Source organism: Patiria miniata, unplaced genomic scaffold (assembly GCF_015706575.1).
Source record: "Patiria miniata isolate m_02_andy unplaced genomic scaffold, ASM1570657v1 HiC_scaffold_16, whole genome shotgun sequence".
NCBI lineage: Eukaryota > Metazoa > Echinodermata > Asteroidea > Valvatida > Asterinidae > Patiria > Patiria miniata.
Window position 1 is genome coordinate 2161852 of NW_024037054.1, and position 22607 is coordinate 2184458.

Sequence of the window (22607 nt, forward strand, 5' to 3'; positions counted from 1 at the left end):
CACGTAAATTTTCAAAAATCAATAAAAAAAATTAGGTGATGACGTCATCATGACGTCATAGTCTTGGCATAATTTTTGTATGAGGGTCTTCCTTGGCTGTAACATTGATGACGATTCTAATCGCCAAGTTATAGAAATGGTGGCTTGAAAACGTCAATGGGCTAACACGTGTACAAAGTTAACGGGCTAAAAAAAATCCCACTGCAGAAAAATTGCACCTTTAAATTTGTACTTTGCCTTTGAACTGAAACATTTTTATGAAATATTACTTGATATTCTGAATATGTTCAATCGAATGACAGCGCGAAAAAAAATACGATTTCTCTTTCCTTCTCATAGTAATTCTCGGCTGAAGTTCAGAACTACTCAGTAAGATATCAGTGTTGTATAGGAAAAGACTTGTGGAAAATCCCACTGCAGAAAAACTGCACCTTTAAATACGTAACATGGGGCTTTTTGGCATTATGATTTTTTATTATACGTCCCTGACTATGCGCAGGCATGAACATAAAATCTGTCAAAGTTAGCCGAAAATCGGCTAAAACGGTCACTGTGATGTGGACAGGATTTGACTTCGGCAACACGTGCTCTGCAGGCTGACTGACATACATGTACGATGTATGTGCGTAATGCACGTGTATGTACATATAGACGTTCTGTGCATGTTTTAGAGCAGATGTATTGTCAACCTGAAGTTTTAAGCGTGCGCAGGGCATGTCCGAGTTTGCGTTTTGCCTTGAAGCTTTGAAATGTGTTAGACCTACCCTTAAATCGACAATTAAAGTAAAAACTAACATAAAAACTGCCATGGTTGATTTTTCAGGAATTTTCAAATGAAAAAGGGTCTTTTTATTATAACTTCCGGTCTGATGACGTCATTCGCCTAAAACTTCGCACACGTCTTAAGTGGGTCAAGGTCATCATATACACCAATATTTAGGCGATTCCGACAATCTTCACCACAGACATCTATTCAAAATACATTTTTGCAAATTTTCAACCTGTCGCTAGAGGGCGCTCGAAGATTGCATGATGTCATTGGTAGATGATTTGAAGAATACTTTTAGTCAAGAGACTAACACCGTTAAAAGCAAGTTCATATCTATTACCATTTTCAAATAATAAGCCACTTCCGGTTTTGGCCTTTTTCGACCGGAAGCAAGGGTCACGTGATTTCACGCACACTGAATGAAATAAAGACCTCAACCTACTCTACCACTTGCCGGTAACAGAATGCTGCGGACGCGTACGGTTGATTTCTTATGCATTTTTAAATATTAAAAGTGTCACAATTTAATTGCCTATAAATACACACAGGATGACGTCATCATGACGTCATCATTACACAAGGTTGTTTGAATTATGGTCTTTGCTTGGACAAAGATTGGTGCAAATGAATTACTGGCAAAGAGTTAAAAATGCCCTTTGAAAATCGACAATTTTTTTTCGATTTCTGTGTACAAAGTCTATGGGAAAAATTAAATATTCAAAATTCTATAATAAATTAGTCGATGACGTCACGATGACGTCAATGTTCGGCACAACACTTCAGATGATGGTCTAAGTGTGTGCCAAGTATAAAGTCAATCGGATTGATTTTAGTGCCCAAAGTGCCGGTGACAAAAAAACGTGTACAAATGCTATGGGCAAAATGACTGAAAAAGAAAAAAAAAAAAAAAGAAAAAAAGAAAAATCTTAACGAAAACAAAGGCTGTTTCGGCAAAAGTGCCGAAACAGCCAATAAACTATAAATATCCACTCAAAGTAATCAATAAAATGTCATGAAATTTGAAAAAAGAGCTTTTCAACAAATATTCGATCCTAAATAACTATCGTATGGTTCAATGTCTTGCCCACTGCATGATTCTCCCAGAAAAATGTCAGTATAATTGTTGATGCAATCCCAATCTGTTGTTTTTTATTGATGACACTCTACCAATGTGTCCCTTGTGGACATTCAATGACAAATACCACAATATCATTGATTACTTTTGAATCATTCTATAAAGACTCCGACAATTTTAAACCAAGTGTTTCAACATTTTGCTTTTTCCCATGGAATCCAATGACAAAAAAGAAAGAAAAAAGACGTACATGTATTTATATACTGCCAATAATCAAAAATATTGAAAGGCAATTTTAAGAATTGTTCATGTCACTTTCATTAAACCCTAACAAAAGTATGAAATCATTCAGCGGCAATTTCTACATGCTTAACTGTTTTCCATTTGTGCTGACATATGTACACTTGTATTGATTCAATACTTATTTTTTTTCCAGGTAATATTTAATATGCAAATAAGCATCTGTAAACACACAGCATATGGTGGCATTCAATACTGCACTGAGACTGTTATGAAACCAGCCACTATACGCATACATGTACATCAGTGACCTGTACAACCGATCAATTATAATAACATGTACACGTACATGTACGCCCACAATCAGCCAGCCTTCACCTTTATGCATACAGTTCAAGCAAGTTCAATTCCATTCAGAACTGCTTTCACTGCACTTGACTTGTGTCACAGGAATGGGGAATGGCAAAAAGACATTTACATAATTATGTGCATGTACACTATGATTCGGAACTTAAATTCACTCATCACAATCCAATTTCTGCACCCACTTTCACAATTGTGTTTACATACGTGTACAAAGTCTAAAAAAAATTTGAGGGTAAATTTCTATGAGTGATTTAAAAAAAATAGTATAACTTTATTATCAATGGTGGCTACTGTCTGAAGAAAAAAAAACATTTCAGAAATCATAATCCATTTGCAATGATGATATTTACAGGCAAAAAATCCATAAAATGTCAAATTATTCAATTCTTAAAAAAAAACACCCAGAAATTATGTAAGTAGACTCTTTTTGCCTGCAATTTGAGGTATAAAGGTATTGGTAAGTATACACGTAGGTATGGTGTCAATATGTTATTTATATTACAAAAAGGACTTATGCATGTATACTGTAGAGAATTTGACAGCACACATGCATGTACTGGTATGTTTATACATGTATACATGTACATGTACTAATGCCCATTCCAATTTTGGCACATTTACATGTACCGGTAACAGTGGTTATCCTTTTGTAAATTATTCATTAGTAATCTATCATCAGAGCCATCATCAACAAACTGTCATTATCTATCGACTGGATATGAATGGTATGGTTTCCATGGACTACGGTTAATTATAATCAAGTTGACTTTGAACAAGAGAAGCTCGGGCGCAAATTCTTAGAACAACTGCTCCGATATTAGTACTGATACAACAAAAAAGTGTGTTTGCTTAAAGAGAAAGGATGCCAGGAATTCGCTTTGTCAATACACTTGGTTATCTATTAACTATGAAGGGAGTACTGGTCTGTTTTCTATTTGGCAGTGTATTATTCCACTCAGTAGTAAGGAATGAATAATCATGAGCAGCCACCGTTAGGCACTGCTTCTAGTTTGGCCTCCGTGTAAAGGTGAACAACGAAATGTAAGATTCGTGGCGGAGAGTGATCAATAAACTATCAAGCACTAAAAGGTCAAGAGAGGCGAAGCTAACGCTGCTGTTAACACTCTCAGCAAAATAACGATGGAAAAGATCACGCCATTAAAATGGTCATATTTTGTTATCACCAACAAAAGGCCAAAAAGAAATGTCACTTTGGGTGAGCTGAATAAATGACATACAAAATTTTCTTGATACTGATGTCGTGAAAGATGGAATTTCATGTGCTACTTAGAGCATGGAAAAGAACACGTACAGGAACTGAATTTGATTTGGACTGATAATTTAGGCGGACTGTTTTTCTTATGACAAATTATTACTTCAATTTTCTACCATCATAAACTGATAACTGAAAGACAAGGAATATATGTCAGGAATGTCTGCCCTAATCACGCCCAATACATAGAAACTCTGGTTGACCCATCTGTTTGCAACCCATCTTTGGACAGTACGTGGGCGAGAACAAATAATGTACGCGTAGCAATGTTATCACAATGGACTTGCACCCCACATCACCCACGTAATTACACGCAACTACACAGTACCCATAGTTATCTTTGACCCAAAATTGGTATCATATCTTACCCGCCAACGACTTAAAAATCTGACTTGTTTATTTTTTTCTCTTTTCATAAATATCACAATATATTCCTTTGACTGTTTTGGGGCAATTTTTTGGGTTGCAGGGACTTTGACCTAACTGGCTTCAAGAACCTATACAAAAGGTCTGGCTTGTTGAATCATATCTGTATGAATTGAGTCACGCTTGTATCATCAAAGGTAATGCAAACATAGAAAAGTTGTCTGCTTGTATCGGTGTAGTGATTGTATATCAATTAAATATATCACAACGCTATATATATTTATTAACCTTTGTGGTGTATGAACCTTACTTTTCAAGTTTTGATATCCTACATGTGACAACATCATCCCAAAACTCATTGATGTTATTTGCAATTCAAAATAAAGAGTACATGTACGCGCGCATTTACACGCATGTGATTTGTAACTAAGAAAGTCTGCTTAAAAAAACATAACATCAAAGATTCTGCCTGTTGGGGGCAACAATAAGGGAATGCTTAAGTCCACAGATTGCTACAGTAATTATACACTGATATACGCATGCCTGTCACACTAAAATATCCATGCTAGTTTTAATATACCACTGCTTTAAATTACAAGTGTAGTTCACAAATTTTAGCATAATTTGTCTTAACCCTAACCACTCCAACTCCATCAAAATCCAACCCCCCCCCCCCCCCCCCCATTTTGGTGGATTTTGTGGGACTTGGTCAAGGAAGGCTGGCATGACTAAATATTGATGGAGTATGATAGATTGGGTCCCATGGCCTGATGCAGTGCTACCGGGTAGGTGTATCCGATTGATTTTGCCTAGCTTCCTGTACTGCTATTGTGATAAAAGCTGTGTAGCAAGTCCATGAATGTCAACCAGTGCGCCAGTGGTGGATTCCATTATGTAATGTACAGTTTTGTATCGAACATACAGTGATTGATGAATTTTGATGGACTTGGTCCAGTTCCTAGTAAAAGATGCTAGGGAGTTAGGGTTAATCAAAACTTGAGTTGATAATCGTCCCAGTAAATTTCTTTTATCATAGTGATAAGGTGTAATGAAGTCTTATAGAGACAGCTGCTGCTTCTTTATTCAAGCAAGTAGATAATAAGGCAGTACTATGCTAGGAATGTTGCAAACAGGTTTTAGATCCAGAAACAGGTGTATGGAATGCCAGCCAGGTGCAGAGTAAACAAAACCTAGCTGCATTACGTCCAGGTGGATTAAGAACAACACAAATCTATTGTGTGGGTAAAAGGGGTGGACTTGCAGTCCACTTATGATAGAGAATCTGATCAAACAAGAGACCAGAAAATAGGGGAAAAAAAGCTGAAGACTAATGCCTTTGGAATGTTTGCCAATTTCTGTAGATAACTGATATTTTACGAGCAAATATTATTTGTTGGATGAAAACCTAAAAAGAAAAGAGTATTATAAATGTCAATACACCCTCCCCCTCCAAAAACAAGGTTAACAATTTACATGCAAAATATTATTTAACTTTTTAGCAAGCGGATGTACACACACAGGAAAAATTGGTTGTATTTCTCTGCACTGACATAGTATTGCTTTTGCAGTATTAGTGGAAACTAGCCAACAGCTAGATCTCTCTGGAAAAGATGGCAGCCTATTTCTGGCCAACTAAAGAAAGCAATTCCGTGCCAAAAAAAAAAAAAAAAAATCAGGATAACGATAGGTTGACCGCTTACCTGCTTGTCGAAGTAGGCCTCCTGTGGAGTGGAGAGAAAGTCAGCCGCGGCAATGTCAATGTGCATCAAAATCTGCCGAAAGGATGGCCTATTCTTGGGTTTAGCACTCCTGCCAAACACAGAACATTGATAACACAAGTCAGCTTGAGAGTCAGAAATATAGATTTGTTCACACAAAAAATACCAGGATTTAAGTCAGAATATATGAAAATCCTAGATAAAGACACAAACATACCAGCACTGCATCATGAGCAGTTTGAAACCCTCTGGGCACGTGGATGGAATGGGCAGCTGTAGACTGTTGCTGCCAACGCCCCAGATAATGGCCGAGGAATCCACGTCCTGAAAGAATATCAAAGCAATTCTTACATGGCCAATTCCAGCATTATGTGATGTCCATGACTAGAGCTTTTAAGAGCTCAGTGAATGAAACCTGAGAATGTCTTTTTCAAATCTTATACATCCATCATCTAGTAATGGTCAAGGAGATTACAGACTAGGAGTTTTGGATCATTTCTCTGAATCATTAATGAGATATCACGGTTACTCGACTCTGTAACGGACATTACACTTCCTTTCATTATGCTAGAATTGCTTGCATGTCAAGTATATCTTATGAAGAAAGAAAAATCCCTCCTTTGCTTTGAAAACAGCTGCTCATAAATCATGAATTTGTTCTGTCAATGGCCTCACCTTGTAGGGCATTTCACCAGTTAACAGTTCCCACAGCACTACCCCAAACGACCAGACGTCTACTTTCTCTGAGCATGGCTCATTACGTATGACTTCTGGAGCCATCCATGCCACCGTGCCAGCGAAGGACATCTTAGTACTCTTCTCATTCCACTCTCGACTGGTGCCAAAGTCTGAGATCTTCAGGACGTCGTTGAATGCCACCAGAACACTGTACGGGAGCACAAAGACAGAGAAACAATATTAGTCATAATGGCAAGTAACACCCACTAACGCAATGTGATACAAAAACTGCTTGGGTGAAATTTGTAAACAAAGTTATGGCTTAATGTTTATGATCAAAACCGACAGGTGTATTGAGCAATTCAAATTCTCACAATATCTTATTCTTTGTCTTAGCAGTGAGCATGTACCACGCTTACACTGTATTTGTCCATGAATAATCATTTTTTCCCCTGTATTTTCCTTGCTGTTTACATTCAGGAGACTTGCACGCAACCTGTGCTTTTTGAAGGTGCCCTTCTTAGAACTTAGGTTTAATACATATCATATAATGAAGATGAAAATTACTTAAAGTGACAACCCTAAGACACAAGTCATGTCCGCCACTAGGCATTTAAAACCTACTTTGGAGACTTGAGATCTCTGTGAATGATCTTGTGCATGTGAAGGTAGTTCATTCCTTGTGCAATCTGCTTGCTCCAATCCACCATCAGCTTGGGCGGAATCTCACGGCCTTCCCTCAAGACTTCATACAGCTGACCGCACGGACAGTACTCCATCAGGATACAGTAGCACGGTGCTTGCATACACACACCCCTGGATAGAACAGATGGATTCAGGGAGCATGACCGTCTAATCAGGTTTCATTTTGTGACTTGAGTTTTGTGAAACACTTATAAGTAAACAAACATGTAAGGGTTTGAAAATCTAAGGACATGTACACATGTGCCAAGATTCTTACAAGCACCTAATGTTGTGTTGGGAAAAACTAATCTTAAGACTTGTTGGAAATTTTTGTGACATTTACAGGCATTTTTGTTGAGTTCTTTTTATTTTTTAAAGCAATGTTGGATTTACATCTAGATTTATCGACTATGGGTAATTCTGGGCTGTTATTCGATATTTGAAGGGAATGAATCCCTAAATTTCTATCAAACTGACCCTGTATACCCAACCTGTTGATTAACTGAGGGCCAAGAGGGTTATATCATATTGCAACTCTTACTTGACGGAGACTATGTGAGGGTGGTTCAGCTTCCTCAAGTGCTTGATATCTATGTCCTTCTCATCTCGGACTTTCTTCACAGCGATGTCAACTCCCCGCAATGTACCGAGGAACACGGCTCCCTGGGCCCCACTGCCCAGCCACTGGAGATTGCGAATGTCTTCAAAGGGGACCTCCCAGTTATCTACAGGGAAAAAAGGAAAACCAACACATGGTATCTTCAATATAAAGAAGTGTATGAGTTGGGATTGAGTACCTCTCTCATGGAGCGCTATTGCCACGTTTCAGTTGCAGCTTCTTAAAATATATTTTTTTAATCTCATTTGATGGGATTCACAAAGCATGTTACATCCTAGTGAGAATGTTAAATCATCCTTACCTACGTGTGTACTACCACAATGTCGCGTCTGTTGCTGCCCTTACTGTTACTTCAATGCTATTTTCAGTTTTAGCTTTTATTTACGGCTTGTTTCCCCCCATAAGGATAAATTTACGAGGCAGTTCTTACTATTTTTTTTAGAGCAATACATTTTGGTAATATCACCGGTTGATGAACAAAGCGCTTCCCAATAACACACATGACTTCAAATGTGTCATGATCTTTACCAATCTAATTTATCTTCATATTTGGTTTCATGATGCAATTTGGTTTAAAGATGTTTAACACCGAAGGCCCGTTGTGTATCATTGTGAAGCTCTCTTGAGGGCCATTCACATGCACGTCTGGAAATCAGGTTTTTATGAAAGATAGAAACTTCTCTGTTTTGAAATAAGCAAAAAAAACCACAAAATGTAATGGTGACTCTTTAGCTAGGGAAACCCACCCGTGATTTGCTTTTCGGCAGCAGTGGCTTTGCCGATGATAGTCCAGACTGGTCTGAGGCAGCCTAGGAACCCATCCAACAAGCTGCGTCGTTGACCGCCGCTGAACGCCACCTGATTCTCTCGGTTTGCGTTGATGTTGTTGGTTGTTGCCGTAGCATTGTTGGTGTTATTGTTGCTGGAGGTGTCGTGTTTCTTGACTGGGAGGCCATTGCGTGGTGATGTCAGGTCAATTTCTTCACAGTCCTCAAGTTGCAAAACACTGGAGGGGTAGGGGAAGAAACATTATGCATAATCATGCAAATACAGCAAAACGGTGTTTCCAGCTACAATTTTTTCGCCCTGAGAAACAAACGACACAGTTCAATTTTATTTTCATTTTCAATTCTATTTTCATACATTTACAATCAAACGTATTGGTATTTTGTTCATATCAACAATGTATTCTTGATTTTAAATTTCCTTTAGCACAGGACTGACATTCTGAGAAATATTTAATTAAAGAAATGTCCATTGAAAAGAAAAAAAAATTGGGAAAAAACCTTGAAACTCCAAAAAGTAATTACTTCAAGGAGGGTAGTTCCTGACCTGCATCTAAACAACTGCGTTCCTGTACACGTACTTACATTTTTGTAAAAGAGGCCAAAAAAAAGATTCGACTGTCTTGTATTTTGGGGATACGACAAACAGTAAAAGCAGAAAAGCTTGAACTTACCAATTGCTGAACTCTCGGTTCCTCTCCATGTTGTTGACGACGTTGACTTTGGCCGGGCTGTTGCGACTGGTCATTGGTCTGTCCTTGGCCATGTGACCTCCACAGTCCGTCACAGACAAGGTGGCCATGCCCACCGCGATGTCAGGCATAGGGGACGCTTTCTGATCAGGTTTGCGACAAGAGTAGAATTAAGAACACTTCTGGTGATGGAGACAACGGCTGGATCTGTATCAATACAGAAAAAAAAACAAGGCGAAGTAAATACTACCGTTCTTTTAAATCTTTGAGTACGGAACTGCCTTAATTAAATATAATTATTGAACAATGCACATGACATTTAAGCCAATATATCGGCTTAATGTCTCTATCAGGTTCGAGTTTGAGTTGATGCATGTTTATCAGCTCACATTACATTAGTGGTTAAAGAGCAGCTCCATTACTTTTTTTAAAAATTAAATTAGATGGCTCGATTTCCTTATTTAAGTTAGGAATTACTTAGTACTACTTAATATTATTCTTTTATTAATTTCAGTCATCTTCAGCTCTTACATGTACCGGTATTCACTGAACTTAATTTGCTAGGAACCTCAACTTCAACAAATACTCCAAAGTGTGCAAGAAACAAATGGCACCTTGCTGAGTCCTGCAAAATCCTGTAATTTTGAAGGAATGGAATGGGATCACGGAAAATGTGCATTGTTTACTGTTCACACAGGAAACAGTGAACAATACGCTGGACCATTGAGCAAGGCATACTGATGACCTTTGTGGACATAACAAAAATATGTATGATAGCATCTTCACTGCTGAACAGTATGGGGGGCAAAACATAGAAAAAACAACAAATATATATGTTTAATTTTCTGGTATGGTTATGAAGGTTCTGCAAATTTACAATTATATTCCTTAAAATTTATGACACGTACATATTCCTATTAATTTGAAAAATAAAGAAGAAATATGATGATTTATATACTGTGCCTGCACACTGCAATATGTACACTACACCTGTCTGTACATGTAAATGATATACAGGAGGAACCTTGAGATTATCAAAAGGAATTTACATGTATAACCTAACGTATCAGCAACAAGACAGCTGTGAACAATTTTCGTTGACATGATTTAAACAAGAAAATTAAATAGTATGTACAATGAAACAATACATGTTGTACATGTTGCACTTTAATTACGATCATGTACATGTATTGCATACAGTGCACACATGCATGTATTGTGCAGTGCGTACAGTTTCTGTATTATTCATTTTCCACTGTACATGGTGTATATCATATACAAAATGTATGCAAGCCATATTAATTCAAATTAATGCAAAGAATAATTCCATAACCTGCAGCTATACAGCACTACCATCTGCTGGCCTCACGCTATCATATGTTTTGGCGCAAATCTTGGCTTATTAGCGGCAATTATTCACAATTATGGTTTGCAGAAGACTGAGACACACGAGGCCGGCCCACTGCTTCCATATGCAGACCTCTGGGCCTCGGGAGAGAACATACACAGCGATGTTCTCTAATTCATCTGTTCATGGTATCTGGTTGACATGATGACTATTTGTGGTCATGCATACAATACATTTTATCATTAAATTAAATAAAACCCGAAAATAGACTCTTCACTGCCGATCTTAACTGAACATGTATACATTAAATGTACTTTTTTAGGCCACAAAAGCTACTAGCAATATGCAAAATTTACACTCATTCATATTAAATGCAGTACATACAGTACATGCATGGTTTATTGTGTATCAAACATAAATATTTACACTGAATGGTCATCATTTAGTTATGAAAGAAATTAATATGAAATAAAAAATACATGAGCACACAGTGGTTATACTGTACCGGTACATACAGGAAAATGAATGTGCCAATTTTGAACAACCCATTAAATGTGTAAACACTCTCATGCATAATGATTAAAGGTTTTTTATGACAAGTGTCAATAATCAGTTCTGACTAAGCACGCAACTGCATGCTTGTGCTTTGTGTTTGTATGAATATTCCATACTACATGTATGCACATCATAGTAATAGTATAAGGGACCAGCTAATGGCATATTGGCCACAGGCAGAATCCACTGCCAGAGGAATCCTCATGTGAATTGTGCTTAATGCAGTCGAGGTATGGCAGTCCCACTGCTATCTGCCTGATGTACATTGTACATTGATGCACATGCTCACTGGTAATCTACATGTACATGTACACATACAATATGCACCTAAATGATGTACATATACGCATCCATGCATGTACATGTTCATTTACACCTACATGTACAATGTACATGTACATGTACATGTACATGCACACATTTATGTACATGTGAATGTACATGTATTTAATGATACACGTACGTATACAATACATTTGGCACCATTTTTGACAAAATCCTTGCAAAGAGGTACCGGTTCATGTACACATACAGGTACAGCCCCTATTGTCCCTAATCCTCATTCCTTTGTTTGTACTCCAACTTTTTAGCATCAGCTCTCATTGGGTTTGTACACAAATTTCAATCGTGGACGTTCGGTCAATCGTGGACATATTGTCTGTGCCCTAACCCTTTTGTCCTAGGTCCACAATTGCCGGGGTGTTTAATTACTAACATTTGCACAATGTAGTTTGGCAACATTCATGAAAGACCTTTTCAGCATATTTCTATCTTACATGTATACTGTGCATGAATTATCATGTTTGTGGCCAAAAATTACCAAATTTTACCAAACTGAAACATTGGTAATGGTAAAATCAAGCATAAAACATTCAGGAATGGCCCGCATAAACGTGTACCGTCGGTACAATCCCTAGAATTTATCGTTTTCAATAATCTTGTCAACTACAATGCCTGCAGGTAGGCCTATACGTTACAATTTGTGCTAAGGTTAAAATAAAACCAATCTGGTCAAATCTTAACAGATTAACACACTAAACAATCCTTCAATCCTCCAGTCAAGCAAAATGCTGAAAATATTGACCCGGGCATTCTATTGCTGTAAGACTCCCAGATTATTCAATCTGAGTGCATTGGCGATTTAGAGACCCTTCCGGTTGAAGGGAAAAAAATATAATACGATGGACATTTAGGAAGAGCGCTAAAAAGTGTGAGGCTGGCGCTTGAACTAGGCAGCGCAGAACGCTCCATGAATACCAATCAACACAGTATCAGACACCGTGGCACCAATGACGGCTAGGCTGGGGCTTTAACACAGCCTTAGCATTAAAGGGGTCCAAAAGTTGTCCATGGGTACAGTAGACACATGCACACACACTGTACATAAATCGTACATGTATACATGTACTGTACATGTAGTACACTGCTATGCTAAGAGTGTACATTTGCACATTGTGAACATGTGTATGTATGTACAATATATCCATCTGAAAATGTCTGAATATACAGTCATCTTCTTTATTATTATTGCTGCATAATGTAACACCCTGAGGTTATGAGCCAAAAGATTTAGACAGAAAATGAAGTAGGCAATATCATGGGTATATTAAAGCTCTAGGCCATACCAAAATTCTTGCTCGATAAATTTTTAATTTTCTAGCAATTTTGTTTTCTTGAGGGGATCAATTTCACTTTGAGATCTATTTTAATTGCATAAACAGCATAGAAAAATGTTGTTTCTACTTTAAAAATATTATCAGAGTGTCAGTCTTTGAACTACTGGTGTATCACGTGTACATATATACATGTAAATGACCTTTACAAAATCAGAAAAAGCTCCCTCAAAAAAAAAATCTCTTGATTTCTACATCATTAAGCTGTGATGACAGCTATTTGCTGAAGTGTCAGTCTGTTGCCATGTCAATGGCTTGATGAATTAATAGCATTTTTCACACTCTACGGACTGACAGCAAAGTCATGAGTGGAAAATACAAAGAAGTGCGCAACATCCGTTTCCTAATGAGCTTTGTGTGTGGAAGCATCTGAGTTCAGTGTGGGGAGGATGAGATTGAAGACGCAGTGATGCAGGCTGGAGATGATCAATGATGCAAGATGCTTCCAACAACCGCTATGGGATGGCACCGGATTTTCCAGATGACTTGCGAACTACACATCAGATGAGGTTTGCACCGATGCTGTCAATAAATGTTCAGTCCATTATGTTGGCTTGTCTCCCTCCCCCCTTCCAATTGAAAAAAAAATTACACAAGGAGAACAATCTCGACAAAGATCTCTGGAATGTTACATGTCAAACCCAATTTTCAATTCAAATTTAGTTGAGCATTATCTTTCTGAAGTTTTAACATGTACATACTTCAGTATGTACAATCAAACGTAAAGCTAAATTCTTGTTGGAGATGAAACCATATGCAAACTTTGAGTGATTATGAAATCATGGTTGGCGTGTTAATTTAAGAATTGTGCAGTGGAATACAAAACATTACACAACCTTCTCTAATAATACATGTACGTGTACAAGAAGGTCCATGCTTCCATGGTGTACATGAACAGCCTACAATGTACATGTACATGTGAAGAATTTTCAATACATCATCGTACCGATTGAGACCTTACAATGCTAAACCAGGAAAATCATAGCAGTTTGCAATTCTCATCAAAACCCCATCGTCTTCTTGTTTCCTTTAATTCCAAAGAAACTGAACCTCCAATTGCCTTTCAGTAAGAACGGAGCCGTTCTTCTGGCGGGCTGGCTGGCCTGTTGTTGCTTCTCCTCAAGGAAGGCTTTATGCGACACTAGAGACGGCCTGGCACCAGTGATACTAATCGTAATGCACCGTGGGGCTTTGCTTGGCCAGCCTGTCTGTGCATGGGTGCGTGTTGTGCCCGCGCAGTCAGCGTCTGCTTTCTGCTTGAGATTAAATATTCTTCCCACTCCCCTAGGGCTAAGGCTCAGGATTGAACCATTATGAAATAAACGAGACCACAATGCCAACGTAAGACGTCTATAAAAAATACCCAACTTGGTGAGTGTACCCGTAATATTAAAAGTTGCAAAATCTTGACACTTAATGTTTTTCAGAGATGTATGCCATTAATTTGAATAGGAATATACCAATAAATACATGCACACATTGAGTTATTGATGAATGATGATTTCCATTTTACAATGTACATGGTACGGTACATGTAATTTGAGGTACATGTACATGTACGGTAAGTGTTCAGTATGTGCACATGTCCATCTACATGTACCTCCTCAATTTTGACTCAAAAAGTCGCATTCAGTCAAATAAATATGTCCTTATTTTTTAACTTGCTTGTTTTATATTATAAAAGGAACCATACTGATCAGCATTTTCTGGAGATACATGTACCGGTATACCCTAATTAAATATGGCTTTAAGTAAAAAAAAAAAAGAATTAAATAAATCGATCCACCGGTACATATACATACATGTACATGTACATACATGTACATGTACATACATGTACAATTTGTACGTATATTCATAAATGCACTGTCGCACACAGAGTGCATGAATATCCCACAAGAACCATTTCCAACTCACAACCCCCCCCCCCCACCCCGACATTTTGCATATGTAGGTTATTTCAACAGACCAGCGAGTGATGAAGATTACAGAGGGGCAAAGATACATTTCATCACACATCCCAGTGCCCACGTACATTGTGTCCTCTCTCTTTCGCTAGCTAATGTAAACCACACCAGAGATGCTGACATATCGGATGACATCTTGGACTTATCTTGCGTGTACCGACTCATCCACGCACGGTCACGCATCTCAATGGTTACTGACTAATTTATGAGATGTTGAGTAAAGACTAAGTAGACTTGTACAAGGCTACTATTTGGCAAATAAGACAATAATTTAGATGTATTATGTACATGTATACATGTACATGTATGAATAGTTGGGTATGGAATGATAGCCACTACTGTACTGCATTGGATATGCACCTCTGGCCCGGATGCTGTTTACAGTTTCCATTGCAGATCTCAACATTTCATAAAATACTGTGCACACTGGTCTTATTCTGAAGCTACCAGTACATGTACATGTATATTTTTTGTACACAAGTTTGCATTTTTTTTAGGCACTTACTATTGGTATAATTTGCACTGTTCATTTTCAACGCACAATTTATACAGTACCACAGTATCTTTAAACATGTACGTACTGTTTTGAATGTCCTACATGTACATCATTCACATGTACTATGTATTTATTTTGTTCTTGAAAAACTGGATGACTATTCAGGTAATTGTGCATTGTAAAAACAATAAACATGTACATGTACAGTAAGTTTTAAAACTATGGGTAATGGCAATATACCCCTTAGGCTTTGCCAGCAGAGCATAAAACATGAAAACACATTGTAATAGTACAATATATGTACAACAATCGAAATGCTTTCTTCTCTTCAGTTGTCTACATACAAATAAATGGATGTTCGTTAATTAGAAAATTCCAAGGTGACTAGGACAAGGACAAACCCACAAGAAACTTCATCACTGCATCACTAGATGCTTTGTCATGAAAGCCAAAAGGTCCTTCTCAATGCCAGAGCAAACTGGACGGAATTTCTCATCAGGCAATGATTAATTTATGAAGTGCAGTGTCAAGAAGAAGAAAAAATGGTCTGGATTTGCGCCAGTCAAGTGCGCTTTCATCGGAATGCTCGTCACATGACACTTCAACGGCCAGCGGTTCTGATCATAATACGGTATGAATCACAATGAGTGAGCCAGCTACTTGGATTGATTTGAATTGCAACGTTTGAAGTGCTCAGTGCGTGTATGAACTTAGGGAAAGCTGTACATAAATTTAGCTGTCACTAGTAATCCTAATCAAATAAACAGGACTGTACCAGTACCTATAATTATTAATAGAGTAGAACATGTAATTTGTTTTCAAATTTCTTTCAAACAAACTAAGTGTTGTAATAATCACATGCATGTATAATGACAAGGATAGAAGTAAAAACCCATAAAGAAACCAAATCTGTCAATGAAAAACACACTGCTATGAATTAGAAACCTACAATCCTCAACACATTAATGATACAACATTGTACCTACTGGTACATGTAACTGTTCACAGCTCAAATTACATGTGCGAAGCGAAAAATGTGCAGCAAATGTACCATCTGCCTCGGGTCAAATACAGATCTGTGATCAACATTCAAATACTATTCAAGATTTGAAATTGACCTTCCTCAGCTCTCTGCTCTTTTTTTTGACAAAGCTATGACAACTAAACTGAAGAAATTGTTGTAAAATTAATTTAACTTGTACATGTATGTATTTAAATGGTCATCATCTATAGGTACTTGTACACGTAGAAGCACAATAACAATCTTGCAAAAGATATATCTGAATTAAAATTCAGAATCTGAATTTTGAAACCACATGCTGTCAAAGTGAAACCACCAGCTCTCCATCACAACTTCAGAAACGTTATCAATCAGAGGACATTTTGAAAAAAATGTAAGTAAATTTACGATATCTGGAAATATCGACAAAAAAGTAGGTGTATTTACCTCAGTCTATAAACACCAGCTTGCCGTCTGAAGTTGTGATGTTAAATACTCAGCCACATGTACATGTACATGTATGTACATGTACGTTAACACCATGCATCTGCGCTGTAGAACATGAACTGACTTGTCCACCCACCTTTTCAAACAACAATCAACCTCCAACTTCATTTTAGGAGTAAGTACATGGGTCCTAGCTCTATGGTACATGTCTACACATGTACAGGTACAATATGTGGCTCACTGGTTTTAATCTTTGCCTTTTATTATATTCAATGGAGAGATGTGTTGAAGAAGACACAATGCAGGTAGATGGGGAACCAGTTGGTGCTTATGATGACATCATCTCTCAGTATTGGTAAAACCATGTACATGTCTCTGTACCAGGCAGTGACTCTCCAGGAGCGTTTTGGGCTGATAGTTTTCCGGGGGGGGGGGGGATAAAATATATCTTGATTACTATACATGCACTGATCTATTGATAACATCATAAAACGTGGTTCACAAAAACATGGGTGGTCTACAACTGTGCATGTTTACAAGTCCGAGTGTAAATCACCAAACACTGGTTGTCGTCTATGAAAAGACCAGCTTCAATTCGATCTCAGGAAGGAGCCTGCTGCTCTTGCCATTGTGTGGTTTGATCCAGATTAAACAACCCATCAGATGTCAGGAAAAAGTTCCTCTATCAACTGCCAAACAAATCGGAATACCTTTGTTGTTCCATCAATACAAACTGAACCTTATTTAAATGAACTATACCCGAGGGCCTTCTGATAACAAAAGCTCTGAAAGGCTCAGAAAAAAACAGGCTCCATCAATCAATGGGATAATAATTATGGAGTTAGTGACCTGAATTTGGTGCCACCTTAGAGAAACTTGACCACACAATAGGCCATGACATCATGCTGATGAGGTAATACAGGTTATTCCCCATTCCTTTGTATTCAGTGTTTTGTACACAAAACCTACTGTTTAGTTCACCGTCCTGTTACTATTTTGGTTGCAAGTGGAGTGGTTATTAGTATAGTCCATACCCTAGCTGTTCCTCAATAATGTTGACAAGTTAAGGGGGAGTTGGTGCAGATTAATGGCCCAATCAAAAGTCAACCACAAGAGTAATTGACAGGACAATGGAAGTGATAGGAAAAAACAGGACGTTCAGTTGTTTTGAAGGAAGCCAAGTAGCGGATGTCCTTTGGGACAACAGGTTTCACAACTTGTTTTTGTAGGGCACTCATATGGTTAATATATTTCAATTAACTTTGTGGTTTTTGTGATTCAAGTGACTGCTTCGCATTCCACACTCAGAATGAACTCTTCGTTGTGTAAAAATATGGAACTTCTGCTAATCACTAAGTTAAACTTGTTTGCGTCCTTTTACATTCTGAGTGCTGCGGTCTGCATAAAACATGTAGTCGGAGTATCTGTTTCCATTTTCGAACACACCAAATATTCAAGGCTTTTCACTGATGACAACAAAAAAGTTATACAGTCCCCCATTTGAACATGTCATTCTTTGGAAATACATGGTTACTCGCATAACATTAAGGGGACATGCCAAAAATTGTCTTTATTTTAATTCAGTAGTTTCCTCAGATCACAAGTGTAATATAACCAACTGAATATGTTTACAAGATATCACATGGACACTAAAAATGAAGACTAAATTCAGGTTCATGTATACGATGCTAAAAAGGATAACATTTACTAGCATTACAGTTGTTCTCTGCCTTAAAAACAAAAACTCACAATAACACATTTTACACATAAAAACAAACTACTTCAAATCCATAATTTCAGCCCCCAAAACAACAACAACAACAACACAATGAACCATATTCCACCTCACTGGCACACCATTAAAATGAAAGGTCTTGTTGCCTCATTTCATTTAATACCCCCATTTGAGGTTATGATGCTTGCAATTCAAAAGAAGATTTAATTAATTGTCAACTTTTCAGCCATGTCCACGTTTGCTTGGAATTGCCATGTGCATTGTGCATACATGTACTCCATCAGTTTCGCCTTTTCTTTACGGACATTTGCTGGGATAACGTGCAAAAGAAAAAAGTCCCACTCCCATTCACCACCCCACCCAGATCAAAATCAATAGCAATTTCATATCAATGAGAGCAGGTGTCAACATTGCCATGGCGACCAAAGTAAAATCATTGAAGCGCACACCACACTGATGGCATGCAGCGTTAATGGTTCAGGGTGCTGGGTTGCAATCTATGGTTGTATCCTGGCATGTGTCGAATTTGTCATGATTGGTGGTCTAATGGCCTAGAATGAACATAATACAAGTATGTTTATGAATAATTACAACATGTACGCCTATGAATCTATGAGATTGAAGTTATGGACTTAGCCAAATGTACTGGTAGCAATGTATTATGTATCGTATATTGGACAAGAAGAAAATTTAACCATTAAATAAACAAAATTTAGAGCAGGTCTGAGAATGCAGCTGTGACAGTGTACCAGCATATCACAATGTGGCACAAAAAATATCTTAAGATGACAATACTCAGCTCTGATATTTAAGTAGTAACCTGTTTTATCGCATACACTAAATGAAAAAAAAATAATGCTGTTTTGGTAAATTTGTATACCGGTACATGTTGGTTAATTGAAGCTAAAACAATTTATAAAGAACAGTGTGCAAAGTTCTGTGCATTTATAAGCATGTATGCACAATATACCTTATCAAATTAATTCCATACTTGTGTACATGCAACCTTGCACAACAGATGTACTGTAGTGATTTATAGAGAACAAATATAAGACTTCAAGCTTTGTCAGGGGACTTTACCCACACTTATCAGGTAAGGTAAAACTACTCACACTTCTTGACCACAAGTTAGCTGCCGGTTGCCCTGTCACTAGGTGACCCGATAAATATTTGTAGGGTTGTGGTATAAAGCACATGTATATAACCTTCATATGCATACAATGGGTCAATCATGCATAATATGCAGTATGAACACACTAAACTCATAAAAAAATATCAAGCTCTCCTTCAACCCTCAAAAGCTAAGCTCTGGACTGATGTTCAAGTGATGAATATTCAGTATGCACACAAATCCTGGCAACCAATCAGTCATCTAGCTCAGTGTTGGGTACATTTGCCTGTTCCAAAGCCAAGGGAATTGGTAATGAATATTCTATAACCTGGTCGTGATTCCTCCAATCCAATTTGGTCGATTACCATGTTTATTACCATACTGGAGCCAGAGTCTGCTGCCTCAAGGTATTTGTGGAACAAATGGAGCAAAGGAATTGGCAGAGATTCACAACAATGGAAGAGCGTTTTTATTGGGGCGGAATACTAGGCTTTGATCTGAAATGTATACATGTACTTGGCCTCAAGCAAAGTAAAACAGCATTGAAAGCTGCCTTTACCACAATGCCACAGTTGCATAAATTGTGAACATTATCCTATGATGAATTTCTCAACAAAGTCTAATCAAGAATGCAAGAAAAATGCAAATAGCCAATCAATTTCACATTAAACTAGAGCTAAATCAAAACAAAAAATACTCATAAAATGCTGTCATTTAATACCTTAGTAGTTATTAAAATGGTAGTTTCAGAAAATTACAAACTACATTGTCTGTATGCAAAATGTATACATTATATACAGAGGACATCAATTGCTAGGGTAGTATGGATTGATCCATCAGGCCCCGCCCACTGCACACATAGCGCATGTGTCGTACTTGTACATGTACATGTACACCCATGTTGGACATTTGTACACACATGTGGGATGTTAATCACAGCTGTGATTGGTCAAGACATCATGAGGTGGGGCTATTTCCCTCTCAAGAAAAAAAATATCCCTCAATATTCCCTCAAGAAAAAAATATTGGCTCGCACAGGTCAACTTTCTTCTTTCCCTAGTACTGCAAGCAAACGCTGGTTTGCCCACTGTTTAATCTTCATCAATAAACCTGCTTTTTTCCCTACACCTAGTCGTGTTGCGTCTTGAAAAACATCTGACATGTACCCTGAGAATCTAGCTGCAGCTTCAAATGTCAATAATAGGTCACTGTTTGAAAGCATCCATCCCCATGCCAGTTCAATTTCAAGTTAGTCAAAGTTCAGTAAACCAACCTCGTTTTGTTTTTTTAATACTGCACTACAGAAACATGTACGCACTTGGATTGATGATGAAATCAAGTGCATATCAAGTTTTAGATTACAATTCCTCCTGCTGATGCAGTCAATAGTCAACATAATGGATTGCACATCATGAAAAGACAGTCAGGAAGCATCTAGCTATCAGCCAGAGCATATTGGTTTGAGAACCTCTTTAATCTCACTAGTTCTTCTGACGATTGTATGATTTCGAAAGCGAGTTCCACCACATCTGGATAAGAGATTGCCTTGTAAGCTCAAGCCAAATGATACATACATGTACCGGTACATGCATAGTTGTAAATATCACATTATTATAATGACAGTTCATCAAAAGAGGCTTCACTCGACCTACATGTACGTGTGTTTGGCATGTACATTTATTTCAAAAACCTCTTTGCATTATGCACATGTGATAGTACATGGACATATGTACATTGTACATATACATGATGTATGTACATGTATAAAAATGTACAAATGTACTACATGTGCTTAAGGAAAACAGTGCAATGAAATAGCCATGAGATGACCTACACGCTCTTTGCCAGTGTCCTGAACCAGAGAGGTCAAATGGTGGACAATCTGACTCCACCTGAGCTCACATCGTATCCACGGAGACACTCAGCCTAGAAAGAATGACGCTCCTCGGATCGCTTGATTTATTTACTTGCTACATATGCCCCCCTTCTCTCTCCCCCCCCCCCCCTCCACACACCCGGACTCCGTTCAATTTCTTCTGCCGGGGGCAAAGCAGCACTTGTGTGTTATTTCAGATTATTCACTGTGAGTGTGCTGGAAGTGGAATGTGTTAGATGTGAAGAAGCAATTTTGACTGGACATGATTTGAAGATCTTGAAATTAAATTTGAAATTAGTTTTAATTTTGCTGAAAAAGCCGAGTTTACACTTTGAAGGGTACATTTTCATCGTGGTAAAAAAAGGTTGAATACACTATACAACGTAAATATATTTCCCTTAACCAGTATGTATCAATTCAGCAAGTAATTGGTCAAGAGTGACCAGTACTGAGTAGTTAAAAATGTGCCATGTTTTTCATACATGCTACACCTTGTCTCGCACTGTTTCATGCAGTGCTGTAAATTCAACATTTGATGATACATGTACATCAAATCACCCACAACATAAAGCCACAAACTGATTTTTGAAACCATTTTGGTAAAAAAAAAAAAAATTCTTCTCATTCACCACAAATTTCAAACTATTAGGTCTATACACACTGATTTGTCAACTGGTACATGTGCTGGTACACATGTACATAATTACCAAGATATGGGAGGGAAAACAACTCATTATGGACTTGACAAAAATACAACCAATTAAAAAAAACAACGATTTTCACCCCAAAAGTGACGTTCTTAAAATCCAAAGTACAGATATGCACATTTGCATACATGTGTACATGTATTTGGACAATTTAGACTGATTAGCCATGGATATACAAAAGTTTTTTTAAATGATTTTTTGTGAAAAGATCACATTTTTTGAAGCATTGTTCAGAATCATGAGTTTGTTTACGCTGAACTTACATGTAACTTAGGTATGACAATTAGGACTTTAAAAGAAAATCTCCAATGAATTTACCTATTATGTACATACCGGTATGTGCAATTATACGTATCAGTTTCCTTCGATTACATACAATGTGGAAACTAGTACGCAATATGAGTACATGCATAAATATGATACAACA

At 37.6% G+C, this 22607-nt stretch overlaps 1 protein-coding gene across 2 annotated transcripts in view; it reads right to left on the reverse strand.

The window, feature by feature from the left end:
* Positions 1–22607, reverse strand: part of LOC119722649 (mitogen-activated protein kinase kinase kinase 13-B-like) — a 34855-nt gene that overhangs the window by 7523 nt on the left and 4725 nt on the right. The window contains exons 1-8 of one of the 2 annotated variants that reach the window (XM_038192871.1): positions 16752–16996; positions 9248–9472; positions 8535–8794; positions 7711–7894; positions 7110–7301; positions 6483–6693; positions 6025–6131; positions 5790–5898 (exon numbers count right to left, since the gene is read on the reverse strand). In XM_038192871.1, coding sequence (XP_038048799.1) covers positions 5790–5898; positions 6025–6131; positions 6483–6693; positions 7110–7301; positions 7711–7894; positions 8535–8794; positions 9248–9396 — 1212 coding nt within the window. In that variant the 5' untranslated portion in view covers positions 9397–9472; positions 16752–16996. Of the gene's footprint in view, positions 1–5789; positions 5899–6024; positions 6132–6482; positions 6694–7109; positions 7302–7710; positions 7895–8534; positions 8795–9247; positions 9473–16751; positions 16997–22607 lie in introns of those variants that run through there. The other variant, XM_038192870.1, reaches the window with a different exon arrangement.